At 47.5% G+C, this 26277-nt stretch overlaps 1 protein-coding gene across 2 annotated transcripts; it reads right to left on the bottom strand.

Annotated features, from left to right (window-relative positions):
- Window positions 1–1588: 1588 nt before the first annotated feature.
- Window positions 1589–18198, bottom strand: tgfb2 (transforming growth factor, beta 2). 2 transcript variants are annotated; one of them, XM_048986261.1, is made up of 8 exons: window positions 17945–18198; window positions 16980–17266; window positions 7358–7521; window positions 6526–6658; window positions 6320–6430; window positions 6069–6228; window positions 5829–5982; window positions 1589–2872 (listed from the first exon to the last, which is right to left on the bottom strand). In XM_048986261.1, exons 2-8 carry the CDS (start codon window positions 17239–17241, stop codon window positions 2714–2716), a joined length of 1143 nt encoding a protein of 380 aa, XP_048842218.1. In that variant the 5' UTR covers window positions 17242–17266; window positions 17945–18198; the 3' UTR covers window positions 1589–2713. The 2 variants fall into 2 exon arrangements, with proteins under 2 accessions (XP_048842218.1, XP_048842217.1); XM_048986260.1 differs by having other exon boundaries at window positions 16980–18198.
- Window positions 18199–26277: the final 8079 nt, after the last annotated feature.

The raw sequence follows: 26277 nt of genomic DNA on the forward strand, positions 1-26277 counted from the left end.
TCGGGCTGCTGTGACCGGCGAGGACAGCTGAATGGGTGTCCCTTTCAAAGGAGACGGGCCGGTGCAGCTGATGAACTGCTGAGGGTGTAAACGTGGGTTTTATTTGGTGGCCATCAGTGGTGAAGGTACAGCCGAGAAACTGCTGCTGTCAGTGGCTTTTCTGCTAACTGGCATAGCAGATCAGGGAGGACGTGCTTTCTGCTTTCACAGGCCAGCCCAAGGAAATTTCCTGGCAAAATAAGAAGTAATTTACTGCAAAGGATAGAAAACAGTTTTGCATTTCAAGGATTGCTGGCTGGCACTATAGAGCCTGGAGCTGTCCTGAGTTGATATTGGGGGGGTGGGGGGAGGCCTTGTAAAGAGAACCACAATACAGAAACTGGCATTCTTGCCTACATCGTCTAGCAGGAATTTACCTCACACAACATAAACAGACTCACACTATTGCTCTTTGACAAATGCTCAGATCTCCACATAGCTGTGTCCTGACCTAAGAGCCCAGAACATTAGTCTGTCACTTCATATCTCCTGCCAGCTGAATTTTAATCACTAAGGTTCGGGTCCCACAGGCGTGACCGCCCACGTGCCAGACTGCGATCTTTAGAGACAGACCCGTCAGCGGGCGGGGGTCACATTAGAAAGTGTGGTTATTTTCATAGCTAAGCCCGTAGCTGAGCGAGGGGGCTCTTGTTTGCTTTCGCAAGGGACATACGCAGGACTATACAATATTCAGGACATATTCAGGACTTTAGAATAGACTTTTCTGCCAAAGACAGGATTTGAACTGGCAACATTGTAATCACAAGTATAAAGGCCTAACTGGCTTGGCCACACATCACCTTCATTTTAATTATGAATTAAAACAGCTGACACTCACAGCTATATTTGGATGTGGGGGGTGAGATTTGCGCACGGGTAGGTGAGCAGAGCTGATTGAGACGATGCGATACAGGCTGTCACGTCACACACTCTCATTCATCACGATTCATTATCCGGTCATTTCCAACCGGACCCTTCAAAGGCTCAGCACAGTGAAGATGGCGTTTCCTCCGTCTCACAAACATCTATTTTTTCATGGGTAGAAGGAGAAAATGTCACAGTTAACTGAGTATGATTTTTAGAGTTTTATTTCACCTATATCTTCCATCTTTAAAACAGATACAATTACAGCATGGAGTTTTCTAAAAACCTCGATTTAGCAAAAAAAAAAAAAAAAAAGCAACCGACTTAGCCATACTAGTTTAAAAAATGGGATGACCAGCGACGTTATGTCACAAGAACATTTCAGCTTCCACCACCATAACAGACCTGGCATATCTAAGGTCCTGGATGAGCATGTCTGCTGAGGATGACCTCAAAACATGTTTATTTACATTACAGAGCAAATGGGGTAACAGATATCTTTATCCTCGCCTTTATTTTTAAAGATGAATGGCTTGAGTGCCTCTGATACTTTTTTAGGTGTTTCAGGTGTGTCTGAAAGGATACAGAGAAAAACATATTTATTTCTTAAGGTTTGTTCTTTAAAACAGACAGAATGAGGTGACTGAGATCTCATCAAAAAAATAAAAAAAAAACAACAGTTCCCTTGAAACTTAAATAATTTATTAATCACTACAGTATCATAGCAACAACTGTGTTATAATACATGGTAGCGTGTCAGCAAGAGCCTTGATATCAACAACAAGTGCACATGTGATCTGCCATGTCTGGTGTCACGCATCTTAGGTCGACATCCTTAGAAGAGCTTTTGAATGGTCACAGACGCAGCGTTAGGGTGACACACACAGCATCGCTCAATTCAGGGGAAATAACCTCATCAAAACTTGAAGATAAAAAAGAAATGAAATCAGTGCAGTTATCTGAATAATTTCCCTCTGAATAATGACAGGATGGGGGTTGCAAACTAAGGGATGCCTTGTTGAGCTGTGAAGACAGTGTCAATCAGTCCAATCTAATCTCTCGGGTATCAGTCGTCAATAAATGACCATTGGCCTGTGTGAGTGAAAACTGTGATTCAGATACAGAACTATCTCCGAACAAATTTAATCTGGCTCTACATTTGAATTGGTATGTACTGTGCGAGGGAGAACAGAAGGGGGTGTGGGTATGACTCCCTATGTGAGGGAGTATGGAAGGAGGTGAGGGTGTGTGTGTCTCCTGCATGTGGGAGTGTCTGCTGTGTATGTGAGTGTGTCTCCTGTGTATGTGAGTGTGTCTCCTGTGTGTGTGAGTGTGTCTCCTGTGTATGTGAGTGTGTCTCCTGTGTATGTGAGTGTGTCTCCTGTGTATGTGAGTGCGTCTCGTATGAAGACTGATTACCAAAGAAGACACTTTCCCATTTAGCCACAATCGCACTGGTTTTATAATGGAAAAATCAGATTAGATGAAACTGCACAAACTGCGGACAGCATAAAAAAAAACAAAAAAACAAATGAAAGTACAAGAACTCAAAGGCAAAATGGTAACACTGGGAACTGGCAATATGGGGCTGATAAGCTTGCATCATTATTTCTTCTACTTATTTCACATATTGACACTTAAATACTCTTCCAGTGTTTACTCATCTCCAGATATGTTTACGTCCGATGGGTATGTGGATGATGTGCATGATGGGACTGCCATCTGCCATTTGTATTGCTGCTTGATACTCAGTGTCCCGAGACTGCTGGACTGTGCGTGTGTGTGTGTGTGTGCATGTGTGTGTCCATTCCTAGCTGCACTTGCAGGACTTCACAATCATGTTGGACAGCTGCTCAATCTTGGGGGTCTTGCCGATGTAGTAGAGAATGGTGAGGGGCTCCAGGTCCTGGGACACACAACACGGTGATGCTGATGCCTCAGGATTGATGGTGTTGTATAGGCCCAAGACCTGCAGAGAAAGAAAACACTTAACATAACTCACTTCTTCACCCCTTCTCCAAGTTCCCTCAATCTGGCCCTCTTCCACATTCTCTGGCCCCTCCTCCACACTCTCTGGCCCCTCCTCCACACTCTCTGGCCCCTCCTCCATATACCCTGACTCTGGCCCCTCCTCCACACTCCCTGACTCTGGCCCCTCCTCCACACTTTCTGTCTCTGGCCCCTCCTCCACACACCCAGACTCTGGCCCCTCCTCCACACTCTCTGGCCCCTCCTCCACACTCTCTGGCCCCTCCTCCACACTCTCTGGCCCCTCCTCCACACTCCCTGACTCTGGCCCATCTTCCAAACTCTCTGGCCCCTCCTCCACACTCCCTGACTCTGGCCCCTCCTCCACACACCCTGACTCTGGCCCCTCCTCCACACTCTCTGGCCCCTCCTCCACACACCCTGACTCTGGCCCCTCCTCCACACTCTCTGGCCCCTCCTCCACACTCTCTGACCCCTCCTCCACACTCCCTCACTCTGGTCAAACCACACTTTCTGTCTCTGGCCCCTCCTCCACACACCCTGACTCTGGCCCCTCCTCCACACTCTCTGGCCCCTCCTCCACACTCCCTGACTCTGGCCCCTCCTCCACACTCTCTGGCCCCTCCTCCACACACCCTGACTCTGGCCCCTCCTCCACACACCCTGACTCTGGCCCCTCCTCCACACTCTCTGGCCCCTCCTCCACACTCCCTGACTCTGGCCCCTCCTCCACACTCTCTGGCACCTCCTCCACACTCCCTGACTCTGGCCCCTCCTCCACACACCCTGACTCTGGCCCCTCCTCCACACTCCCTGACTCTGACCCCTCCTCCACACTCCCTGACTCTGGCCCCTCCTCCACACTCCATCACTCTGGCCCCTCCTCCACACTCCCTGACTCTGGCCCCTCCTCCACACTCTCCGGCCCCTCCTCCACACTCCCTGACTCTGGTCCCTCCTCCACACTCCATCACTCTGGCCCGTCCTCCACACTCCATCACTCTGGCCCCTCCTCCACACTTTCTGTCTCTGGCCCCTCCTCCACACTCCCTGACTCTGGCCCCTCCTCCACACTCTCCGGCCCCTCCTCCACATTCCCTGACTCTGGCCCCTCCTCCACACTCTCTGGCACCTCCTCCACACTCCCTGACTCTGGCCCCTCCTCCACACACCCTGACTCTGGCCCCTCCTCCACACTCCCTGACTCTGACCCCTCCTCCACACTCCCTGACTCTGGCCCCTCCTCCACACTCCATCACTCTGGCCCCTCCTCCACACTCCCTGACTCTGGCCCCTCCTCCACACTCTCCGGCCCCTCCTCCACACTCCCTGACTCTGGCCCCTCCTCCACACTCCATCACTCTGGCCCGTCCTCCACACTCCATCACTCTGGCCCCTCCTCCACACTCCATCACTCTGGCCCCTCCTCCACACTTTCTGTCTCTGGCCCCTCCTCCACACTCCCTGACTCTGACCCCTCCTCCACACTTTCTGTCCCTGGCCCCTCCTCCACACTCCCTGACTCTGGCCCCTCCTCCACACTCCATCACTCTGGCCCCTCCTCCACACTCCCTGACTCTGGCCCCTCCTCCACACTCCATCACTCTGGCCCCTCCTCCACACTCCCTGACTCTGACCCCTCCTCCACACTTTCTGTCTCTGGCCCCTCCTCCACACTCCCTGACTCTGGCCCCTCCTCCACACTCTCTGGCCCCTCCTCCACACACTCTGACTCTGGCCCCTCCTCCACACTCCCTGACTCTGACCCCTCCTCCACACTTTCTGTCTCTGGCCCCTCCTCCACACTCCCTGACTCTGGCCCCTCCTCCACACTCTCTGGCCCCTCCTCCACACACTCTGACTCTGGCCCCTCCTCCACACTCCCTGACTCTGGCTCCTCCTCCACACTCTCTGGCCCCTCCTCCACACTCCCTGACTCTGGCCCCTTCTCCACACTCTCCGGCCCCTCCTCCACACTCCCTGACTCTGGCCCCTCCTCCACACTCTCTGGCCCCTCCTCCACACTCCCTGACTCTGGCCCCTCCTCCACACTCTCCGGCCCCTCCTCTACACTCCCTGACTCTGGCCCCTCCTCCACACTCCATCGTTCTGGCCCGTCCTCCACACTCCATCACTCTGGCCCCTCCTCCACACTCCCTGACTCTGGCCCCTCCTCCACACTCCCTGACTCTGGCCCCTCCTCCACACTTTCTGTCTCTGGCCCCTCCTCCACACTTTCTGTCTCTGGCCCCTCCTCCACACTCCATCACTCTGGCCCCTCCTCCACACTCCCTGACTCTGGCCCCTCCTCCACACTCCCTGACTCTGGCCCCTCCTCCACACTTCATCACTCTGGCCCGTCCTCCACACTCCCTCACTCTGGCCCCTCCTCCACACTTTCTGTCTCTGGCCCCTCCTCCACACTCCCTGACTCTGGCCCCTCCTCCACACACTCTGACTCTGGCCCCTCCTCCACACTCCCTGACTCTGGCTCCTCCTCCACACTCTCTGGCCCCTCCTCCACACTCCCTGACTCTGGCCCCTTCTCCACACTCTCCGGCCCCTCCTCCACACTCCCTGACTCCGGCCCCTCCTCCACACTCTCTGGCCCCTCCTCCACACTCCCTGACTCTGGCCCCTCCTCCACACTCTCCGGCCCCTCCTCTACACTCCGTGACTCTGGCCCCTCCTCCACACTCCATCGTTCTGGCCCGTCCTCCACACTCCATCACTCTGGCCCCTCCTCCACACTCCCTGACTCTGGCCCCTCCTCCACACTCCCTGACTCTGGCCCCTCCTCCACACTTTCTGCCTCTGGCCCCTCCTCCACACTTTCTGTCTCTGGCCCCTCCTCCACACTCCATCACTCTGGCCCCTCCTCCACACTCCCTGACTCTGGCCCCTCCTCCACATTCCCTCACTTCGTGGCCTCTCACCTTGCTGTGCTGAGTGTCAGCGCTCCACAGGTAAGGACACGCACCAGCACAGAAGTTAGCGTTGTAACCTTTAGGCTCATGGATCCATTTCCAACCCAGATCCCTCTTGAAATCGATATAGAGGGACCTCAAGCAGCAGTTATCCTGGACGTTCCTGAGGGGGTCAGCCGGGCAAGGAGATCAGTATGACGCATGCAGAGAGGTCATGGCAAGGTCACACAGAGGTCACAGGAAGTTCACCTGGAGCAATAGGCAGCATCCAGGGCACGCTTCTGCCGGTGAGGCTTGTGCTGTGACTCCAGCCGGTAGGAGGGTAGCAGCATCAGCAGCAGGTGAGGACTGAGCCCGTTGTGACGGCGCCTCTTCTGGTCATCGCTGTGCTGGAAGCTGTCATCGATACCTGCCGATTACACAGCACACGTGTAGTGTGGCCATGCACACCTATGCCATCCCATCAGCAACACCAGCGGCAGACGGCACATGCCCTCTACCTGCAAACCTGGCTTCCAGCTCCTCGCTTTTGTTGGGGATTATTAAATTATTTGAAGGGACGAATGTGCAGCACGGGCAGTGCAGGCTGATCTTGAAGCCACTGTTTCTGTCTGAAAGGGAGGAGGAGTGTATTAAACATGAGATGGCCGGGGAGAGACGAGAAAATGCTGCTCCAGTCCAGGCCGGACCCCGGGTGCCCCCTCACCTCTGTGAAGCAGCCACTCGCTGACCGCCTCTGTCACATCGAAAGACAGCCACTCCCCCTTGGCGTGCGTCTGCACCACCTTGCTGTCGATGTAGCGCTGCATAGGGGATGTCAGATCCTTGTGCACGAGATTCTGAAGCAAAATGACACATTTTTCTCTCAACTGGTGCCTTTGTGAAGAGCCCGGTGGCTACGTGTCTGAGATATTTGGCAATATTCTGGGCTTATATCAGCATTTTCACTGCACTGCACATTTTCCTGACTTCCATTGTTCTTTCAGGGGAGTGAAATGTTATTTTGCGCTTTGGAGGGTATCTCTGTATGCTCTGGTCTTCTGCAGTGTGGAGATCTCATGTTTTCTTTAGACAGTTTGTCCTGGGTTTCCACCATTGAGAAAACAGGGGCCAATGAGCAGCCTGCGTCGGTGTAACCTTTGGTCAGCCGACCAATTGGCTTTTCTTGCACATGCTCGCCATGTGACTTTCACTCACACCATCTGCATCTCCACCCAAGACAATGCTACAGCCAGGCTAATACTAACAATCATCTTCAGCCATTGTGTCAAGCTGTGCCCGTAGAGTAAACTAGCACTTTAGCTGAGCGAAGATGACGATTATGTCACTGAGTGAGTGTGCGAGTGAGTGGGATCCTCATTCAGAATAGATTGCCCCCTCTGCTCCACTGACTCTCTGCCTGCCCGCCTACCCCTTTCCTCGGGATCCCCTTCGTATCCCTGGTAGCTGAGAATGGAGGAAAAGTTTCTATCTGAGAGGGTGTAGATGCTGTAAGGGGAGCAGAGTAAGCCTGCTGTGACAGTAAGACGTGCGGTCACCTGGTAAAGCTCAATCCGCTGCTCTTGCACACGGGCCTTGGGGTTCTGCAGCCTAAAGAGGCGCAGTTCAGCCTTCACCAGGTTGGAGGCGTTCTTCTCCATCGAAGACACGTCAAAGGTCAGGTGTCTGAAATACGGGCTGTAGTGTGTAGGAGGGATGACATCTGCAGAAAAAGGAGAACACATCAGATCGTCATGGTGCCACCTGTGATGGTGCCACCACCGGGTGACATGGTGCACACAGTGACTTACACACACCGACTGAAATGTGCTGTACACAGTGACTTACACACACCGACTGAAATGTGCTGTACACAGTGACTTACACACACCGACTGAAATGTGCTGTACACAGTGACTTACACACACCAACTGAAATGTGCAGTACAGACAGTGACTTACACACACCGACTGAAATGTGCTGTACACAGTGACTTACACACACCGACTGAAATGTGCAGTACAGACAGTGACTTACACACACCGACTGAAATGTGCTGTACACAGTGACTTACACGCACTGACTGAAATGTGCAGTACACACAGTGACTTACACACACCGACTGAAATGTGCAGTACACACAGTGACTTACACGCACTGACTGAAATGTGCAGTACACACAGTGACTTACACGCACCGACTGAAATGTGCAGTACACACAGTGACTGAAACACATGGTACATACATTGACTGAAATACGCATTGACTGAAACATGCACTGACTGAAACACCCAGTACACACAGTAACTGAAACACACACTGACTAAAACATCCAGTACACACACTGACTGAAACACGCATTGACTGAACCACACAGTCCCAAGGCTATAGCCCTGTCCAAAAATCTGAGAAATTCCATCCATCCATGGAAGAGTGGATCTTATCACCAGAAGAGGTTCCGAGACAACCCAATGTGTCGGTGTCCTATTATGGAAATGATGTGGTGAAGAACAGAACCACAATCTGACCAGGCTTTTGTTTAGGTTCAGGGTAAGGTTTTTAATATAATGTTATTATTTTTCCAAAAGTAATTTTCAAAAAATGAAGGTATGTACAACATGGGCAAAGTATCAGCTATGTTCAGCATAAAGGCCATTGAAAATGGGCAACGTAACTGGAAACACATGATCTGAAGCTGGCAGGATTCTGAACTGCTTGATTTGTTCAGCGTTTGATGCTGTTGAAACTTTTCTGACACTATACACCAAGAAAATGTGATTTCTGCTTTCTGTTAGGGTCACACTGAAGGAATCGGACATGGGTGGAAAAGTGAAAACAGGCTAAAATAACGTGGCAGAAATGACAGGCGGTTTACTAAACAAATCACATTTTCTTCAAGCCGCACTAAGGCCTGACAGGCCAGGAACTGCACATACCTCAGTGACTGGCAGAAAGAAAGAACACAAAAGCTCTCTTTTCTGGTACACGGATGAAAGATGGACGTTATTCTGTCCAAAACCTGGCAAAACCAAGTGATACATAACAGCGCGAGCTAGCTATGGCGCTGGCTTGAAGGCGACTCCCAAAAGCGCATTTTTTCTCTATCTAAAATCAAACATTAAAAGTAAAACGCTAAAAAACACATTTGATTCATTCCAAGGCTTGATTGGCTCGTCTGAACTATCTGATGACAAATTGAGGAGGGAACATGAGCAAGCTGACCTGCTTCAGGCCATGAATGAAGCGGAAAAGCTCTTCAGACTTTGGAAAGTGAGGCACAGGTTGAGAGCCATCAAAGGTGGACGTTCGGAGAATAAAAGCAAAGAAGCTCACTGAATGAACCAGGTCTGTTTCACTGTACTATTTAACATCCATATTCATCTGTTGTGAGCAGCTGCTTAGGACAAAGTCACCCGCTGTGTGAGATCTTGTAAGCAGTATGTGAAACAGCAGTCCACACACAGGTAATATGTCACATACAAGGTAACCCATTCCCACTCTCTCTGCTGTCCTCTGCTGCAATGCTGTAATGCAAAGTACAAGGAGGGGACACAGGTCCAGACAAGGGGGCAGACAGAATGAGCAGACAGATTGGACAGGCGTGTAGTCGACAGACAAAACAGTAAGACATACAGGGCGGGCCTGTAGTCGACAGAGAGAATGGGAGGGTAGACAGGACAGGCCTATGGTTGGACAATCAGAATTAGCCAGAGTGGTGGCTACTCAGGACTGATGATTACTTGGGACTAGTTATAACAAAATCAACATTAAAGATCAGCTATAGCGATGACCACTCATGGTCCTAGAGAGTGACTCTTCTCTTTCATACTCTCTGCTTTACACCACAGGGCCCTTCCTGTTCCGCAAGGAAGCTCAGGGCAGGACAATCAGGGGCCTGAGAGGGGTGACATCAGAATTTGGAAAAGGACGCTGCAGCGCTGGAAATGGACAAGCAGTGCGTGCGGAGAAGCCAGACGCCACCCCGCCTGCAGGGGGCGATTCACAGCAGGGGGGAAAAGAGCAACGCAGATAAGATCACACCAATCACGGCCACTTGGGTGAAGCCATGAGAAATGAGAAAAGAGATGGGTAGTGGACAGACCCCTGGGCTCGGAGCCCGGACGAGGGCCCCTCCCGCTTGGCGGAGCGCGATGAGGACACCCACCGCGGTGCCTCTCATGGCAAAGCCATTTAAAATGTCAGGGAAAAGAGGTACAAGCAAAGGAAATACATCAATGCAGCTTTTTGGAAAGAAGAAACGTCCGAGTGTCTCAAAAGGTTCACGAGTGAGACTCATTAAAAACACACAGTTTAGGGGCAAAAGAATTAAAATGAGACGCCACGTACGTGTTCTGTGTCACGCATTCGCTCCGCATGGTACGGAACTAGGAGCTGCGCGTCTGTACAGTCAGGGTGCAGCTCTAGAGTCCCAAGTCAAGGTTTACTTATGTGGCTGATCATTGAAGAATCTAACTGAAGACGCTGTCCTAATGGCCCGACTGAGCGTGACGCTCTTTTGCACTAATTAAACGACAAACAGTCTCTCCCTCCCACATTCTGTTCATTTCACTTTTCCTCGTATTTGACAGCTCACAGATTGATGATACAGTTGGATAATTATACAGTATGAGAGATGGGACGACAGACAGGGGGGTGTATTTAAAGAGACAATATCTCAAACGGTGTAAATGTCCTCAGCTTCTCATCATTCGTAACGAAAAAAGAAAACTGAAAAGAGACATTTTTCAGGCAGCCAGGAAGTACGTGACCTACTTTAAGCTGCTCCCGAATTCCCAGAGGTGTGACTGTCTCTTTCACACACCCCGGTGTGGAACGGTCGTCTCAGCGTGGCCAGAAAATCCAGGCTTCGCCCGCGTATGAGAAAGCCATTTCACAACGGGTTTGTTTACCTTAGCGACACAGTATCTGAGCGTGGAAAGAAGTTTCTGGAAAGGGAGTTCAGAAGCAGAGCGTGGCAGGTCTGTCGCTCCTCCAGGAGCCACAGAGGAGATCACTGTGCTCTCGGTACTCACTGGGAGGTGGGGGGCAAAATACTGAATGACACAAACAATTTTTTGTATGACCTCCTACACCTAGCAGCACACAGCCCTCAACCACATTCTGCACCACATGAAAACTGGCAGGGGTGGGGTGGTCCACAACCACACGGTGGCAAAGGATATGCCTCATAAACTTCCCAGGAATGATCTGACTCTATCCAGCTTAGCGGAGGATATTCTGCAGATAAGTTCTGATCTGTGAGTGGCGACTGGAGCTTTCCGGCGTAGATTTAGGATTGTGATAATTATTTTTTGGTTCAATAATGAAAGAGATAGCAGTAATAACAATAACATTTAAGGGTGTTTGGCAAATACCACTGTTTAAAACTACCACAAGGACTATAATAATAAGCTTAATGTTTAAAATATTTTCTGTTTTTGAGAAACATGAGGTATTACTGGTAATAAAATCCTATGTTTGTATGTGTGTGTGTGAATGTGTCTGTGTGCATGCCTGTGAGTACGTGTGACTGTGTGTGCATGTCTCTGAATGTGTGTGACTGTGTGTGCATGCCTGTGAGTGTGTGTGTCTCTGTGTGCATGTGAACAGGTACAGGTCAGAAGCAGGTACAGGGAAGGAGCAGGTCTGGGAGCAGGTACAGGTCAGCAGTGGATGTGGGAACAGGTGCAGAGCAAGACTAAGTACAAGGCAGGAATGGGTGTGGTAGCAGACACAGAACGGGAATGGGAGTGAGAATGGGTACAGAGCAGGAGTGGAAACGTGCAGGGGCGGGTACAGGGCAGGAGCGGAAAACCGTGGGAGTGGGTACAGGGCAGAAGCGGAGAAGCACGGAAGTGAGTACAGAGCAGGAGCGGAGAAGTATGGAAGTGGGTACAGAGCAGGAGGGGAAACGTGCAGGAGCGGGTACAGGGCAGAAGCGGAGAAGCACGGAAGTGGGTACAGAGCAGGAGCAGAAAAGCATGGAAGTGGGTACAGGGCAGGAGCGGAGAAGCACGGAAGTGGGTACAGAGCAGGAGCGGAAAAGCATGGAAGTGGGTACAGAGCAAGAGTGGAAAAGCGCAGGAGCGGGTACAGGGCAGGAGCAGAAAAGCGCAGGAGTGGGTACAGGGCAGAAGCGGAGAAGCACGGAAGTGGGTACAGAGCAGGAGCGGAAAAGCATGGAAGTGGGTACAGAGCAAGAGTGGAAAAGCGCAGGAGCGGGTACAGGGCAGGAGCGGAGAAGCACGGAAGTGGATACAGAGCAGGAGCAGAAAAGCATGGAAGTGGGTACAGGGCAGGAGCGGAGAAGCACGGAAGTGGGTACAGAGCAGGAGCGGAAAAGCGCGGGAGTGGGTACAGGGCAGGAGTGGAAAAGCGCAGGAGCGGGTACAGGGCAGGAGCAGAAAAGCGCGGGAGTGGGTACAGGGCAGGAGCAGGCATGGGAGTGGGAGGGGCACTGAGGTATCTGGAACTCCTCTCTTCCTTTGCAGGAAGCCCCACCCCTCTTCTCACCTGCCAGTAGCAAATTGAAAAGAACTCTGCACATAATCCCTGAGATCTAAAAATATCATGCGGTCCATGAAGGGCTGTCAGTCTCTGCCGGCCTCCTTCCCAGCAACAGGCATCCACATAATAAAAGGACGGGGGGTGGGAGCCCCACACAACTGCTATTCCTGGCGATTACTGTGTGTCCATGAGAACCCAGGAAAGAACGAGCAGGGAGAAAGCAGGAAGGAACCCTGAAGGACAGATGGACATGTGAAGTGCGCAGCTAGCTGCTATTGAGAACATCTGGCTCCTTTGCCACTGCATTTTATCTCACACTGCACTTTTCCACTGCACCAAGTACTGAACTTTTGGTACCAGTACCAAAAGTGCCAAACCAGCTGGGGTACTTCTTTGGTACTTCATGAGAGATTTACAGCTTGCAGTTTGCCCTCAGTTCCCATACTGATAGAAAATACCACATAAGATAGTAAAGCAACCAGACAATTGGCTTAAACGTATAGAAAACAGGATACATGGAGTGGAGCATTGTGGGAAAATCAAGGAGCATTGTGGTACGCAGAGGAGCACTGGAGGAGGAGCCGTAAAAGATGGGTCCTGAACACACAGGTTGGGCAGGGCCACAGCATACAGTGGGGCACCGGTATGGAAATCTAATATTCCCAATCACAGTTACCAAGTTGTAATTGTGGGCAGTGGTGGCTTAATGGTTAGGGAAGCTCACTTGTAATTGAAAGGTTTGAATCCCCAACCAGCAAGGCACCACTGAGGTACCCTAAGCAAGGTACCGCCCCCAAGCCCCGCTCCCCGGGCCCCGAATTAGCTGCCCCCTGCTACGTCACATTCTCACACATGGGTTAAATGCAGAGGACACATTTCGTTGTTGTGCTGTGGTGTATCAACAATGACAATTAATCAGTAAATTCAAAACTGATAATCGGCTAACCTGTGATCTCCACGGTGTCATTACTGCTTAAGATCTCATGAACGTGTGGTTGCAGCCGTACCATATAATCAGGCAGTGAGACATCAGGGAAGTTCCTCCGACTTGGGAGGTTATAAGTGGCGAGTGAGCTGATGGAATCCTTCATCCTCCACTCCGGAAAAATAGCTGATAGTCCAATGCAGTCATCATAACTATTTTAGTAGTTATCTGTTTCACTCTAGTGCTACACATTTTTAATATTCACTGAAGTCTAAATATTGGCCAGCAATACTGGCCAAGACCGACACATTGGCCCGGTGGTGATGTATTGATTTTTAACGAACATCAGCCAATATGGATATGGTAACTGATACACAGTGCATCTTGGAGTGCACTGGCATCGCCTCCGTGAGGATCCGTCTTTGGGTAGCTCTGAATGACCTCTCACTGTTAGACAAAGCTGTGGATTTAAATCTAACAAACAAACAGCACCAATATGAGTGGCAGATTGTGGTGGAAACGTCAGGTCCAGAAAGTAAAAGTCCAGACCACGATTTTGTTTCAACCGACCAATTCAGCATAAAGAGTCATAGTCACAGAGGACTCAGCCTGGATTTTTACTCTCTGGACCTGAAATTTCTACCTCTAGGTGTGCAGAGAATTCCAGGACCCCAGGCTCTGTTTTGTGGGGGGGCGGGCCCTTCTAAACAGCCTTTCTGGATGTTTCTCTGACATTGAGGCTTTTAGAACCCACTGATGTCAGCTCATGGTAATAATGTTGCCGCAAGACAAAAGCACTGAGTTTGCTGGGACACTCGGACACATTCACATTTAACAGCCTCTACAGCAGCTTCACACAAACCGTGGCACTGACTTCCTTTCCTACATACATGAATATTTGTAATAATAAAGACTCGCCTACGAACAAATGAACAATATGTAATACAGACATATGGCATGTGAGCTGCAAAAAAACACTGACAATCGTTCACCCTAATGTGTGGCTTTTTAATGACAGTGAGACACATTTGAACAAACCACCTTCAGCATCCAGTCATTTACTCTCTGACTACTTATTCAGTGCAAGACTGCAGTTCCACCATAAGCACTTCACAAAATGCGCAGTGTGTGTGCGCATACGGGGTAAGACTGCGCAAATGTGAGTGTTTACAGGGGCCCTGTTCCAGCACATCCTGTCATTTTTGTGAGTCCGCTAGCAGTGTGAAGGTTGACTTATGATTCGGTCAGTAGATCAGTAAGTGTGTTTAAGAGAGAAGGAGTATGTGTGTGTCTTTTGAGGGAGTAGAATGGGAGAGTCCCGGAACTCTGCACAGCAAACTTACTGTGTCACATAGCAGTCCTGATTATACAAACACCCACATCTCTATATACTCCACACACCATGCATTATTACTAATGCTGATGTCCAGCATAGCTTTGCAGAAAAGTACAGACACAGATTACAAAAACATTCTAAAACAGAATGACCGGGCACGTGTACAAACAGCATATGCGAAAAAGTACAGACAGAGAAAGATCTTACATGAGAGGACTGGGAACCGAGGTGAGGAGACGTGTGAAAATGAAGTACAGACAGTGAAAACCTTATTACATCAGAGGACCGGGACTGAGGTGAGGAGACGTGTGAAAATGAGGTACAGACAGAGAAAATGCTCTTATATCAGAGGGCTGGGATTGAGGTGAGGAGACATATGAAAATGAGGTACAGACAGTGAAAAAGCTCTTGCATCACATATGAAAATGAAGGTCTGGTGTAGACTAGACTACTTTCACAGACTCCAGGAAACTACTGCTTTTAACAGACATGGGGCTGACTGTGCTATGCTACACTGCCCAATCTGTCTGCTTCGCTCAGCGAACCTTTGCTCCATTAACACAATGCTGGACGTGCTTGCAGGGGGGGAAATGAGGGTTCATGTAAGGTAATGAGAACGTATCTGAGGCCCCGAAATGGTGCGGCTGGGTGGAAACCACACGACACATTCGTTAGAGCTCTGTCTGTGAGCTCCTGCAAATCCTGAAGCTCAGGATACAGTTAGAATGTGCTGCTCAATTGGAACACAGACAGACAGACAGACAGATGGAGAAACAGACAGACAGACAGACAGACAGGCAGACAGACAGATAGGCAGACAAACAGACAGGCAGGCAGGCAGGCAGACAGACAGGCAGACAGACAGACAGACAGAAGGCATCAGAATGAACGCACTTCCACATTGAGTCCTTCTCCCTGAGACACTGGGGGCATCTGAGCGACTCTGACTGTTGACACAGTGGTATTTATGCCCGTAAACGTCTTCCTGTCTGCTGCTGGCGCAGATCCCAACACCATTCGCGTTCAGCGTATTTGCAGAACAGTCAAGGCCAAGGATAATATTTAAGGTAAAAAATTCCTTGGGTATAAAATGTCTCTCGACTTATTTTCCTCCATTCTGTGCACTTTCGCATTTGATCTGGATTAAGGCATAAATTCAGAAGTATACACATTTTAAGTAATAAGTTAAAAATGTTAACATGCACGTATGAAATTAGAAACCCCATCTGAAGCCGGTTCTTCGTTTGACTTGTTTTCATTCCAGGCTGGAATAAGTGAAACCCCTACACATTCTCTAGGCTCTGCTCCGCTTTAAAAGGGCTCTTTCAAGTGTAGCTGCCTTCTGTACGCACCGCCTCCGGATACTGAACTGCCCAAACTGTCTCTTTCATTTCCTCGCTACTGAATGAATCACCGGCAAAATGAATTTCATAGTCATGACCGCAGTAGATGCCGACCTGTCCTCTGGGATGCAGTTTACATACTGCTCGGCCCCCTCCATACAGATGCACAGTCACTGTATGCAGGAGCTTAAACCCCACATTAATACAATGCAGTTACTTTGCCTGGACTTAAACACAAACAGCCCCACGTGTCTGTATGTGTGTGTATGTGTGTGTATGCAGTGCCATAGGGACAGGACAGGCAAGGCAGGCAATGGTCTGGGGCCTCTGAGCCTGGAGGGGCCCCTGAGCTGGGAGGGGCCCCCAAACTGGACCAATTACACTGTACATTGCAATGACAATTCTGCTTTATTTGCATATATGCTGCTTTTCACAGTAAAGTGGAAATAAATGAATTGTGTTTATCAAATTCTCTGCTAATATTATTAATTCAGACTTCACGCTAAGTAATAGTTATAAGTTTTACCATGCCAACTGGGATGGGGCAGATGGTCCCATGGAGGTCTTGCCTGGGGGCCCCTAGTGTTCCTAGAATCACCTCTGCGTGTCTGTGCGCCTGTGTACTTGCGTCTGTCAGTGTGTGTGTGTGTGTGACTGTATGAGTGTGCATTTGTTTGTCTGACTGAGTGCATGTATGTGCCCATGTAAATGTCTATGTCTGTTTATGAGTGTGTGTGTACGTGAATGCATGCATGTATGTGAATGCGTGTATGTGTGAGTCTGCGTGCAGTTACATGTGTGTGCAACTGCTGTGTCTATTTTCTGTGTGTGTGAGTGCGTGTATGTATGTTTGGTTGTGTGCGCGTAAGTGAGATTGTGCCTTTTTCAGTGAGCATGACATCGGTACACAGAACCAATAAACAAACATAATTAAGTCCCCTGATAAAGTGACTTGCGCCAAATGAGCTCTAAACGCCAGTCACACATTGACACGCTCACAAACACACAGAGACGATATAACAGCACGCGAAAGTGTACGAAATAAAGGGTGTAATATAAGAGGGGCTCACTCTCAGAAGGGAAGAAGGGCTGCATGTCGATCTTGTGCACCTCCTTGGCGTAATACTCCTCGTCGCTGCGCTGGCGCTCGCACGTCGCCGCCCTCTCGTTGGCTTTCTCCTGTAGCAGGTCTCTGGTGCTGTTGTAGATGGCGATGATATCCCGGGACACCTCCCCGGGCTCGGGATACTGCTCCGGGGGGCTGCTCAGCTTCAGCTTGCTGAGGATCTGGCCGCGGATCGCCTCGATGCGCTTCTTCATGAACTGATCCATGTCCAGCGTGCTACAAGTGGACAGACTGAGAGCCACCGTGAGCAGATCCAGGGTCAGCAAGAGACTGAGAAGGTAGCAGTTCATGTTTAGAAGGAGTACCGTGAAACAGCGTCTGGAGGAAAACAACTGCGATCGCTGAGCGCAAAAAGCGAACATAGATAATTTATGGCTATATATATTATTTCTACAAGCAAATACGAAATAGCCCACACGACTTTGACAGTATCGTATTCTAAATTACATTATTTGTATAAACTTGAGATACTTTTAGCATTTCTGTACTGTGTTATAGTAATGAATAAATCTGTAACTGAAATGAGATTAAAAACTGTAAGGCATTAAAATGAAATGTCAAAACTCCGTTATCCAGACTGAGAAGAAAAGTTCCAGCTGATTGCAATTCCTCTCGTCCAGTAATATTAAAAACATAGGATTTTAAAAAACCCACAAGCAGTAGTTCAGAAAGTCTCCTCGGAAAAGGCGGACAACCGATGGAGAGCGAGTTGCAGCAGCCCTGGGGGTTCACACAGCCTGCGGCTCAGCGCACACCTCCGGCGCATCGGAGCAGCGCAATCCCGGCCAGGCGTCCCCTTACTCGGCTTTGTGCTGTCAGAGCCCTACCCTAAGCTGGCACGGAGCCGCATCACCTCCCCGAAAATACGGGACTTGACAGACAAAAAGCTAAGGCAGCGCAGTTACGCACAGGCATTTAATTCCGTGCCCCGGGAGGAGCCGATCTGCCCCCCCTTCACCAGCTGCTTCCCACCTTCCCCGCTGGCGCAAGATACCCCCAAGCTCTCAGTCCTCTGGAGGAGACCGGTGCCAGCAGATAAAACACACAAAAGGCCAGGGATCCGCGCAGGTTTATGAGGCACAGGGCAGACCACGTGTTGCGCTCCTGGGGCGGCGGACCAGACGGCTACTTCTGCTCCGGTTACTCTGCACTTTATTATAAATAGCGACAAACTCCGCAGCTCCGCGGCTTGTCAGCCGCCAGTGACCGCACGACAGCGCCCGGCCACGGGGTCCTAGCGCCCAAGAGCTGCACCAGCCAGCACATTCTCACTGTAGTAACATCACAGCCTACAGCTCTATGACGATGCCCAACACCTAGCCCTGTTTGCGACATGCAACCCTGCGTATATACAGAGTTATTCACGAAAAGATTCCGATTTCTGGAGTTGCTGAAGGCAGAAGCAGGTTGAAGAACATTGTAAAAACAGGCGAATTTTATGTTAGCCTGAATCAGCAGCTATTGTTACTCGTTTTTATCTCGTCTTGCCTCACGGCTTTTGTGTCGTACATAATCTTTAAACATTTCATACGGAATATCACTTCACATAGCACGGTTTCATCGCCCAGCATGGTTCATCTCCCGTTAAATTTTCTCGCAGCTGGCAGTATGTCAGTATCAAAAGTGAACATATTTAATTGGTAAAAATTGGGCCCACAATAGCAATGCATGCAGAATGACATCCCCGAAATTACATGGTTAAATGCGCTCCTGCTTCGTTTGTTTGTTAAAAAAAACTCTGAGAGTGCTGGTATGATGGATGGATGGATGAATGGATGGATACATTAAGTGCATAGCCTCAGCAGGCAGGCCCACATCAAAGGTCACCACTGTAGCTGCAGTGTTAAGATGAGAAGGTCACCTCTATACACAGTGCACAGCAATGCCCAGCCACAGCACTATGCAATGATGACCAGAAAACAGCCACAGGACATTGTTACTTTATGTATGGATCTTAATACAAAAGGTTTAATTCTCTTGAATTTTATTTATTTTTCTAGACATATAAGAGCTCTCATAAGAAATTGCATCAATGGTGTAAAACAAGTGCTGTTTCATTATTTACAGTACTCAGTACTATGTGTCTCCTACATTATGTACAGTACTCAGTACTATGTGTCTCCTACATTATGTACAGTACTCAGTACTATGTGTCCCCTACATTATGTACAGTACTCAGTACTATGTGTCTCCTACATTATGTACAGTACTCAGTACTGTGTACCCTACATTATTTACAGTACTCAGTACTGTCCCCTACATTATTTACAGTACTCAGTACTATGTGTCCCCTACATTATTTGTAATAGTCGGTGGTGCTTTGAATGGACCTCAGGACAGCAGACTATCACCAACATTATAAATTACTGCCACTCACATAGCGCAGGACGCCATTATCAGCATTATAACTTAGCGCCAATGTTTCATACCGGCACCATATTACGAATCCGTGATAGTAGCCTCATAGTACTGCACATCTGAACATTTTTTAACCTCTTCGATCACGAAACCTCTTAAGCAGACAGCTCTGAACTGGAAATAAGGCGACAAAGTTTAATTTAATAAACGAATAAACACAAATGAAGCAAACGTAAATATGATCATTATTTGTGAGTTCTTTGGTGGCGGTATGATGTGGGAGTGGGTAAATTAAACGTCGCTGCTGAAAGCGTATTTTTTAGATCAAGCACAGCAAACATTTGGCGACCACACACAAACATGCATAAACAACATGCAGAAAACCAATAGTAACGACATGAGGTCCCAGAAGCTGGTTCCCCACAGGTCGACACTGCCACCGCGTGTGAAATAGAGGTACTGCACCTTTACGGGTTCATGTTGTACTAAACAATGGAGGAATGTAAAAATTTGTACGCATCTTATTATTGACCGAATGAGATTCTTTACATCGGTTGTTATTCAAACTAGTTCTTCTCTTTTCAGCACAAACTTGACCGATCCGTTACATTTGGTGCTCCTGTAATTTTTCTATCTGCCCCATTTCTGCTGATTATAATACTTCCTGCTTCATTGCTTTCTAGACCCCCCTTACCGCTATACCCCATGTGTCCTGTCACCCTCAAGATGGGGACTAAATTAGATTATCAATATTTGGTTAGGAATTTATAAACGCAGGTAGTTACAATGGAGCCACATGCTTGTATTGCAGGGGAATATGACAGTTGCGGATGTAAAAGTGCATGTGGGACAACCACTGACTGAAAGACTATTTCTGCATGCTGTTACCGTGCATCACTCCCCCGGTTCGGCCCGAATAATCTCCATCACTGAAGAGGACCTAATTTACATTTTATTACATTTCGTTTACTGGCATCCATCGTTCAGCAGGTGAGAGCAGCACCTCTGTACTGTATAAGTGTTTGAAAGCTGGATGGAACATTCACTTCAGATTCTACGAGGCTTATTTGGTATACATTTGCATATTATAATACTCTGTTCAGATTGAAGAGCTTTGATTTGGTTTAAATTTCTATTTAAAATTCCATTTCCATTCACTTGCTTTCACAGGCTGTTTGTATTCTACGGGTGAACATTTTACCATATCAAGTATTAACTTATTTTGGCATATAAATTAGTCTTATCTATTTGAAACTCAGAGAACTATTTATATGTGTAAAAACCTACCCGCATTGCAGAACGCTTACACACATGCAGATTATTATGGCGTTAAATTAGTGCCAGAAGTCGCGCGCGTATACGCTCGAGAGCAGAAAATCCATGCTCTCTACGCGCTCGCGTCTGTACGGCGCGCACTCGCTCGACAGGAAGAATTTTGACAATTTGGAAGCGGGAACAGTGGCTAATGGCTCCGCTTCTTTGACTGTTTTTTTTTATATTGACTACGATTGGCTATTTGCTTTGGTAGAAGATGAAGATAATTGACCAATGGATGTGGGATTCACACTGTCATGATGTCGGAGCAAATAAGTCTTACACTGAGTTCACATCTCTTAGAGATTCTGTTTTCATATTCCACGTTAAGGATTGAAGTCGTGTGTGTCTTAATTAAAGCAGAGCTTGAAATTCAATGCGGTATAGCTGGTATCTCGTGCAATATTATTTATACACAGTCTGCTGTCATAATTTGGGAATTTCCCGCTTCGTCTTACCGTATATAAAAGAATGGGCCAATGTACGGTAAATTGCATTGTGAATAACATTTCTTAATACAACATCACAAAACCAATTTAATAAATTCAAATCCTGGGAAGAGCGCTCCTCAGATATTAGATCTCGGGTTAGTGTTAGCAGACTATAGGCGAAACCACCTTAAGTGCTATCTATTAATGTTTATTAAATTAGCATTAGAATGGAGAGGTTTTTAATATCTTTTGTCCTTGTAGCTGCTAAATACACTCATTATTAAAGACATAAAGTTGTCTGCCTGCTACATTGGAATCTCCACTGAGTAAGTGTTTTTGATTAATTTTATTTAACTTTATTGGACTCTGGTCCTTACATCTAATGTCATACTTCTTCACTTATATTGTTTGTGAAAAGGTTTACCACGGTCAAACAGAGCAGCCACTACATCATCATACATGAACAAGCACCTCACAAAACAAAAACATTTCATTTTCATAATTAAAACTTTTGAATGGTAGGCCTAGTGTGTGGATCAGAGACAAGATCTTGACACCTCATTAACTATATTTTTTTCTGTGAACAGCTCAGATACCACCTTCTCAAAAGTCTTCTGCATAAAATAGAAATTCAGCGCGACTCCACTAAATTTGGATTACCTGGAGTTCCTTTGTCATCAGGAGCTGTATCTTCTGCAGGCCCTGTCTAATCACATTGAAGTACCTCCTGCTATTACCCTGGCTTTGCAAGAGCTCTTTGACCTTGTGAGGGCACATCTGGAACGTCCAGCCCCATGTGTCACACAGGAAGTCGCTGCCACCATTGGACGACCCAAGATTTTGATTGAAGAACAACGTTTGAAAGAAATGCTCCATACTCAACTTCCTGTGCCTTGCATAGCCACACTGATGGGTGTTTCAAGAAGAACAATCTTAAGAATGAAAGAGTATGAGCTCTGTGTTAGGGACACATATAATTCCATCAGTGATGAGGAACTTGACAATTTGGTTTCTTCTGTCAAGAATGATCTAGCAAATGCAGGCTACAGGATGGTCAAAGGGAGGCTGCAGTCAATGGGCTACAGGGTTCGGTGGAGAAGAGTTGCAGCCTCCATGCATAGGGTTGATTCCATGGGCATCATATCAAGGTTGTCAAGTCTTGGCTGTGTTGTACGCAGAATGTACTCTGTACCAGGGCCTTTGTCTCTGGTACATGTGGACACAAACCACAAGTTGATCCGGTTTGTATTAACATCAAATTTATTTGAAGTTTGTTCATCTACAGCCCTGGGTGGATTGGTGTGAGGTGGTGGTGGGGCTTTGGAGAAGATTTCCTGCCGATCAACACTGGCTGCTTATATCTATGTGTCATGGAGGTCTTGGGACTCACAGATATTCAGAGACATGTGGATAGTTTACTAGTGTTTTTCAGCAGGAAATAGTTATTACTCCAAATTGTCACCCCCCCCCCACAGAACCTGGATTTGGCTACAGTGGGAAAATCTTCTCTTTTTTTTTATTTGTGAGAACTTGAAAGCCCTTAAATTGCTTTCTGCAAAGTAAACAAAACTTGGAAAAAATATATGCTCATTCACCAACAGTTTCTAATCTGGGGTCTAAAGTGGTCAGGCTTGCAAGTGTATTTGGTTATTTGTCTATCCTAGCCTGTTGCAGTGTATATTTCCTGTATATTTTGCATGTAAAAATGTTGTTTGTTATGTCAGTGCTTAATATTATCATGTAGTCTTCATGAACTTTGTTTTAACCCGACTTAATGGCTTTCTTCAACTTGGCCAGGGACTGCATTTGAAAAGTAGCCACTTGACTAAAATTGGCACATTTTCAGAAATGCCAGCAACAATACTGATAATGAACACCCCTCTAACTGACTTTCAGTTGGTTTAGAAAAAAGACTTTTAAGAGAAAAGAAAGCCTTCCTTTGGTTTTGCATTTTTCTCTTTTTTGTTAGCTGTGCACAACATATCAGAAGAATACATTACAATTAAATTAGTTAAGTAATAACAGATTGCGTATATACAATATTAAGGTGATAACAACAACCCTCACTGTCTCTATGTGCTGGTTCAGATGGCATTCTGCAGCAGGGACACCACCCGTCGTGCAGCATCCTGCAAATCTCCCTATCACAACAGCCCACATAACAGAATAACATTAGTGTATGATTCAGTAGGGCTGGTCCAGGTCTGGAAAGTAGTTGGGCCAGATTTTCAAACCAAGAAATTTAGCTGGGACAGAAATTTTCAGCGACCCAGTAAGCAGCAGGTAATGGCATTTTAAACAAACACAAAGCAAGATACATTATTTTAAAAAGCTACAACTGAACAGAATCTGAGAGCAATATTTTTTTTTCCACTTCTGAAATAAGAAAAATATTTTGGTCGTATCTGACCTAGACGCATCCCAAAGTGCATAAAAAGAAAAAAAATGCCTATTAGGTATAAAAATGCCTATTAGGTATTTATGTCTGGCACTAAACTGCCAGACATAAAGAAAAAGGGAAAAATCGGCTATAATCATCATCCGCTTATACTGTAGTGATCCATTTCACCCACACAGGCATGATCACCATAAGCGGTTTCCACATCGAGGTGACTATTCACTTTACCTCTGCTTTCTCCGACATCTTCCTGATTCTGCCGCCAACAAGGGGCTCATAGGGTGGAGACTGAGGGTGTTAAACAGACCAATCTTACTTTTGTCACTGAATGCAACAAATAATGCTGTATTTACCTGTTAAAATTCCAGCACCAGGTAAAGCAACAGAGCGACAATAGAAACTGCAATAATAATGGAAGTGCGCCGCCCTACAGGGAAGGAGGAGTGATGGGAGTCCAGGTGGTGGCTAAGCGCGCGTGGGGAGAGGCGTCATACTGTGAGGCTTCATGAACTTCCGATGGAGCAGTGCTGTCATACAGCGGGGAGCCTGAGAGGGGCACTGTGGCCGGGTGCGAGAGACCTGGGTAATGAGTTGTAGAGCTGTGCAGGAACTGAGAGCCCAAGCTGTTGGGCATTCCATTGGACTAGGAGACTGGGGTGAGCGAGGAGGAGCTCATTGGCCACAAACTGGGATACTGGCTGTGTGTGAGCAATGGGGTGGAGATTAAGGAAAGACGTTAAATCAGCATGCAGTGTTGCCTTGGAAACAACAACAAATATACTACAGTGTCACTGTACTAAAACAATATCAAAATAATGCCTATTTTTTATTCATTTTACTTGTAGAGTGCAAAGTACAAAGGAAAACAAAGAGTAACTATGGCGAAATAAATCAAAGCATGTCCCAGAATGCAGTGATGGGCCTGAATGGATCAGGACAGATGAAAGGTGAAACAGGTGAAAGACCTGTTAACGAGGTGAGACGATGAGGCGAGAACAAGAGGGAAGACGGGGGCCGGAGACTCAGCATGGGGCAGGTGGGGGAGGGGAGGCACGGGCTCACCTGGAGCTGCTCCCGGAGGTGCCGCTATGACTCATGGGTAACATGCCGGAATGGGACGGCACCTGTAGGCTGGACCAGTTGTCATGGGACGGCAAGATGGACAGACAGGTAGACGAGCTGTCTGAATAAGCAGCTGCAAGTATAAAACAATAAATGAAGCAGGTATGTGGTGGGAAGTGTTACAGCGTCCTTAATATGGTCAACACAGAAAAGGCACGTCATCATGTTATGTATATACTGCCTCCAGTTACTTAACGCCTAACTTTAATACATTGATTGATTTGTTCACTGCTGTAGCCTGTGTCAACTTTCCTTTCAGACAGATGTAAAGTCCTTTCTGTTTTTGTTCTGTGGAGTTTTTTTTGAACAGCATATGGCTGAATTCTGTTAAACCTCAGATTGAAGAAAATTGTGTTAATTGAAAAGCAAATATCAAAAACTCAGTCCGCAGGAATGTTTTTCAGAAGATTTCTGTGGACTTTTGGAAATTTCACGAAATTCCATCGCTTGATTACATAAACACTGAGTGAGATTTCATTCCCATTACTGCAACGTATGAAGAGGATTATGATTTATTACTTTAGGTTATCGGACTGAGTGAATTTTGGAAATTTGCTCTTCAATCGATAACTGGAGCAGGGCTGTGAATGCAGAGGTTAATATATGTCGCATATCAACAGAACTGTATGTTTATGTCTTGTCTTAATTATTTTGATTAAATGTCTGACTATTCCCAATATGTGTGAACATACTTGGCCAAATAAAGCTGATTCTGATTCAGTCAGAGGGTAATCGTCGGTGTGCTGTACTATCGTGGTGATCCACACAGAGAGCTTAGGACCATGATTTCAGTGTGCGCTTGTGTGAGGGGACAGGCAGGGCGTCTGCTCATTGGGTGATGCACTCCTGTGGGTACAGGGGCTGGGATAGGGTGTGGAGCGGTTACTCCTCAAGGAGGAGTAACGGTCACAGCAGTGGGGGGAAGAGAGGGAGAGGGTGCTCCCAAACTGGGGGTGTTATATATTTATATATTTAATCTAAATCAATTATGAAAGAATATCAATAAATGTTTCCGAAAGGGGATGACCCATTTGGTAATTATTTACGGCTTATGTTATGGCTGCCAATTTATAGTCTTCACTGAAGTCTGACTTCTTTCGAGTCACCTTTAATATAGATCGGACACTCTCTATGCAATGTGCAATACTTATATAGATGGTAAATGTTTACCTGCTTGCACAGATGGTTGATTAGGTAATTAGTGTAAGTGTGTGTGTGTGTGTGTGTCCAATCGCATGTATGTCCAAGGTCCATAGTAAATAATATACACTGATCAAGAGATGCCCGAAAGTGGATGAAAGAGGACATTAGTGGGGGTATCACTTAGTGTAACGGGTGCAGGAAAATGAACAGGACTGCCAGCTATATAGTGACCCACTGTCCTAATCTAGCTCTTAATACAGTATGCATACAGTGATGTATCTACAATGGACAGCTACTATAAGCAGATAGCACAGTGCAGGTGCTTAATCTGTATGCTATTTCCATCCATCCATCCATCCATTGTCCAAACCGCTTATCCTATTGGGTCGCGGGGGGTCCGGAGCCTATCCCGGAATCAATGGGCACGAGGAAGGGAACAACCCAGGATGGGGGGCCAGCCCATTGCAGCTCACACT

The sequence above is a fragment of the Brienomyrus brachyistius genome, chromosome 19 (assembly GCF_023856365.1).
Source record: "Brienomyrus brachyistius isolate T26 chromosome 19, BBRACH_0.4, whole genome shotgun sequence".
NCBI lineage: Eukaryota > Metazoa > Chordata > Actinopteri > Osteoglossiformes > Mormyridae > Brienomyrus > Brienomyrus brachyistius.

Excerpts from the sequence above, each read along its gene's own strand:
- tgfb2 (XM_048986260.1), bottom strand. The coding sequence starts at position 17,397 with ATGTTCGCTTTTTGCGCTCAGCGATCGCAGTTGTTTTCCTCCAGACGC. Across the intron at positions 7,522-16,979 it reads GCCCTTCTTCCCTTCTGAGA|ATGTCATCCCTCCTACACAC; the intron begins GTGAGCCCCTCT and ends CTTTTTCTGCAG. Across the intron at positions 6,431-6,525 it reads CGAGTGGCTGCTTCACAGAG|ACAGAAACAGTGGCTTCAAG; the intron begins GTGAGGGGGCAC and ends CCTCCCTTTCAG.